We start from the raw sequence: 4,541 nt of genomic DNA, 5'->3' as shown, positions 1-4,541 counted from the left end.
GACGAAACGTTTCATTAGAGAAGAACCCGTCCAGAAGACCTATACAATTTTTTTCTTTTTGATTTTTTACCTGGATTACTGAGATGCATCAGGAAACATTATCTATAGGTAAAATTAATCACTGCAATAAACTGTCTGTTTTTGTCACTTTTACGGTGGATTGCATCAACTCTGTTACATTATAGAAGGGAAACTTCACCAAAGTGAAACGTAAATCTGTCGATCTGTGTTTGATTACCCTGGCTGGCTTTCTCAAGGACCAGGATGTGCGACACAAAAATCTGAATTTTGGAACTGAAAGTGAAAGTAGACAAACTGAATTTTTAATAAACCAAAATACAGTTTCAAAGCAAATTAATTGAAATTCAAAACTTTAAATTCAGTTTCAAATCAGTAAAATTCATTTTCAAACCAATGCATTCAATTTCAAGTTATGCACATACAGATTCAACCTGAGCAATTCAAATTCATTTCCTGCTGGCACAAGATTTATCCCATACTTTTTCACTGTCATATTAGCCTTAGGTGGTTACACAATATGCTCTGCATGAGTGCAAACCTGGATGCTGGATTAGGTAGGCCTCCACTAGGTTGTTGAGGATGTGGTTTTTACAAATACGCTCCACGGGGCAGCGGCAGGTGGGGCAAAGAGAGGAGCGCTCCATCCAACCTGAGTAGCAGGCACCACAGAAGACGTGCATGCAAGGCTGCAAGCTTAAACAAAACCAAACGCTCAGGATTAAAACCACGCATGTTAAGTGGCTCGCTGGAGAACACTGGAAGGTTGCAGCTTATTCTGTAACCAATATCTAAGCTGCTTCTAGGGCCTGAGAAATCTCACCTGATGCAGTCATGAAGAAGGTCCTGGCAAATTACGCAGGTCAGGGTTTCCTCCATCTTGTCGGTTTTACTGCCTTCAACTACTGGTTTGGACAAAATCTCCCCAGGAGCTAACTGAGCAGACGCTGGCAGCTCTGTACTGGAGGTGTGGGGTAAACCCAGGTCACTTTCTTTATCTGTAAAAAAAAAAAAACAAAGCACTAACTACTCATCACTCTTTATTGAGCCTAAACTTTGAGGCAGTTGGACTGTTTAAAAAATAAATAAACAAATTTTCAGACGAGGCCTGAAGTAAGCTTTAAAGGACTAGAAAACAAGACAAAATGAAGACACAAATTCCAACTTAAAAAAACACAACAAAATAAATAAAATGAAACTAACCGTTATGAATTTTCCTCTTTTTCCTTTCTGGTTCCAGGTTATCAGTGTCTTTTCCTAGACTGGAGGCAGCATCTGCAGCTTGACCTAAAATGATGAAGTGACAACAGAATTGGACAAAACCACAATTTTCTTTTGTTCTGTTAGAAAAACCAAAGTTAACATATCAGTGGAGCGATAAACCCAGAAAATGTTTGCATCTTTGATGTTTGGTGTCTAAATAGTCAAAATTCAGGTTGGATGAAGAAACATGGCGTTCAACACGTACCAGTTCAGAACATATTAATATTCTGTGATTTTAATAACATGGTGCATTATTGTGTGAATGCCTATACAGTATGCCTATATGGCATTCACACAATTGAGATCATTTTTTTCTTCCGTACATTTTTCGGCACCTTTCTCATTCCACAATTTTTGTGCTACTGTAAGAAAAATACGTGTTCAATACGACTGAAGTCAAGATGAAAACACCATTGTTAAATAAAATGATTTGTGGATGGAATAAAATCATACAACACCAGAATTCTGGAACCGAGTGAGGTTTAATTGTCACCGGCTGACAAGGAAAACCACACTCACTGGCCAAAAGCCAGGATGTACATCTTTTTATACATGATTCTTCAATGCCTGAGTTCGCCCCCTACTGACCTACGGCTGAATCACAGGCATTCATCCAAAAATCTCAACCTAATGTTATCATAACGGTTCACTTATGTGTTGTTTATGATTCGGACATGTAACCACTCTATGTCAATTAACACACAATAGATTAATAATAGATCAAACATTATAAAAAGGAAACTCTAATAATCCAGTGTTGTGCTTCTAACATCAGTACTAATCTGTAATAACTATAAATTTCTTCACTACTTCAACCATTCATATATCAAAACATTCAGCTCTTTCGTGCAATGCCTGCTATGACTTTTGGTATTTCAGCTATTTATAGCTTTTTAGCTATTTCAACTTTTTTAGCCACTTTTTTCCCATTGACTTTGAATGGGGCTATGTTTCAACAACCTTCAAATCCTTCAAATAGCTTCTAAATCTTTACAAAACCTTACACAATTTGTTCTGGTTTTGCTCTTTTTTACTCCCTTGTGCAATTTTTAGGAACTTTTTACTAACTTTAGCTGTTTTCTGCTATTTCAGCTATAGTTCTGCTTTTTTGTGCTATTCTTCTGCTTTATTTGTGCTTTTTTTCTGCTAATTTGAACTATTTATGCTTCTTACAGTTGCTTTCCACTTTATTCAGTTAGTTTCTACAAATTGAGCTACATTTTAGCTGTTAATAGCTAAAATTAGCTTTTTAGGCTATATAAACATTTTGTTTGTAGCAATTAGAACTTAATTCTGCTAAATTCAGCAAGGTTGTACTCCCTATGCATTCTTATGCAAAATAAAATATTTCCAGCTTCTGGCTTCTACTTTTAGTTAGCTTTTATGCTAATTTTAGCTGTTTTCTGCTATTTTATCTGTAGTTATATTTTCTACTATTCCTATGCTATTTTTTTGCTTTTTGCTGTTTTTTCCTGGTACTTTGTGTTATGCATGTTTCTTACAGGTGCTTTCTGCTTAATTAAGCTATTTTAGCATTTAGCCTTTTTATGCTATTTCAGCTATATTTTTGCTCATTGTTTTACTGTTTTTCTGTTTTTTCTTTTGCTTCTTTCAGCTTTTAAAGTTTGACTTCAAATAATACTTTTGCTACTAAACATTCTCAATTTCAGCAACTTTCAGCAACAAGCATTCACAATAGCATTTTCAAAGGAAATGCTATTTCTCTAGTTGCAGATACATGCATTAACACATGGTTAATGATAGTAAAAGAAAAATGTAGTTATTACAAAGTAAAACAGTCAAAGGGCTTCAATAAAGATGTGATATTAATGGTTTACTGTTTGTAGCATCATGACTCCTGTATGTTCTACTCTAACAGTATATTCTAGTTTAGAGGGGTCATCCCACAAAGAGAATCCCCTACACGAGAAGCATGAATGGTCTGGTCTCAACTGTATTTTCATGACATCATCTAGAGCTCAGGAGTGGGAATTTTTTCCACTATTAGAACAGGACAGGGTGAAGACAAATGCTTCAAATGTTGTCTTTGTATGTTACCGGCTGTAGCCCTGAGACCAGAGGAGGAAGGGCTCTCGACACAGAAGAGGGAAGCAGAAGTGGACGGCTGAGGTTCCTCCTCCCGAGCGGGACCCAGAGGAGCCCTGGTTAGCAGTACAGGCTCCACAGACAGGGACATGTCTGACGCCGAGACAGGGGAGGGACAGCAGGCTGGCCTTTCTCTTTCTGAAGTGTAAACATAGAATATGAAACCACCTATGGCACAAAACAGAAATAACTGGGGGGGCGTGTTAACGGACAACTTACCATAACTGGAGGGTGATAGGTCGGTAACACATTGCTCCGTTTTCACAGAGTGGTAAACATAGGCAATGTCTGCAGCGTGARAAAAATATGCCGTCTATCATTTCTACTTAAACTGATAAAACAATCTTATGGTTCCCAAAATAAACAACTCACTTTGTTCTGGCTCACTCTTCCTGTACACAAAGTAGATGATGTCCCCATTTTGCAGAGTGTGRCTTTGCTTCTTGATTAGTTTGGACATGTTGATCACCGTGCCATTAGTGCTACAGACACACAATTCAGAGTTTAAACTGAACATTAACATGATTGCGTGTCATGTCAAAACAWATCACCGAAAAATCAAAGACTTTTACTAGGATCATCTTTTTTTAAATAAACTAAGAACCACAACATTAACRGACAAAACTCAGCTCAATAACCTGGGAACAAGCTTAAAACAAGTTTTGCGCAGCAGCTGAAAGTTTAGTGAGAAGCRTTCAGGTAACACTACCTCATGTCTTCAAGCCACACCAACCCCGAGCTTTCATCTTTCACTATCTTGCAATGCTCCCCTGAGACGAGTTTATTGGCTGGAAAGGACAAATGACAATCTGCAAAAAAAAAAAAAAAAAAAGAAAAAAGAATTTAATTAGAATAAAGTCAAATAAAACAAAACAATCCACTATAAACACACAAAGACAACGTGTTTGTAAAAATCTGCTTGTTTTTTGCTCTTGCAAAACAAAACTCACGATTTTGGCTGATATGGCAAGCTGTTTTAAAGTCTCCCTCCAAAACAAAAACAAAAAAAAGCTACCATGACATTTTTAAAGTGTATCTTACCCCCCTTTGAAAAGATAACTCTGCCCTAAGGCGAAATTTGAAAAATGCATCAAAGTGGGTAGGGGAGGGGGTGTGGGTAGGGTGAAAGGGGGTTAGACAGCGGAGGTGTGGCC

At 37.3% G+C, this 4,541-nt stretch overlaps 1 protein-coding gene across 1 annotated transcript in view; it reads right to left on the bottom strand.

The window, feature by feature from the left end:
* The window catches only part of chfr (checkpoint with forkhead and ring finger domains, E3 ubiquitin protein ligase), a gene marked incomplete at its 5' end in the record, with an annotated part of 20,672 nt that overhangs the window by 14,620 nt on the left and 1,511 nt on the right, over window positions 1-4,541 (bottom strand). The window contains 7 exon segments of the mRNA XM_014018079.1: window positions 560-714; window positions 842-1,016; window positions 1,222-1,305; window positions 3,340-3,525; window positions 3,607-3,675; window positions 3,760-3,869; window positions 4,097-4,196. Of these exon segments, the coding sequence (XP_013873533.1) occupies window positions 560-714; window positions 842-1,016; window positions 1,222-1,305; window positions 3,340-3,525; window positions 3,607-3,675; window positions 3,760-3,869; window positions 4,097-4,196 (879 nt within the window).

Source organism: Austrofundulus limnaeus, unplaced genomic scaffold, assembly GCF_001266775.1.
Source record: "Austrofundulus limnaeus strain Quisiro unplaced genomic scaffold, Austrofundulus_limnaeus-1.0 Scaffold183, whole genome shotgun sequence".
In the NCBI taxonomy this organism is placed as follows: Eukaryota; Metazoa; Chordata; class Actinopteri; order Cyprinodontiformes; family Rivulidae; genus Austrofundulus; species Austrofundulus limnaeus.
Note: the sequence above shows the minus strand (reverse complement) of the source record. Positions and strands in the feature narration are given on the sequence as shown.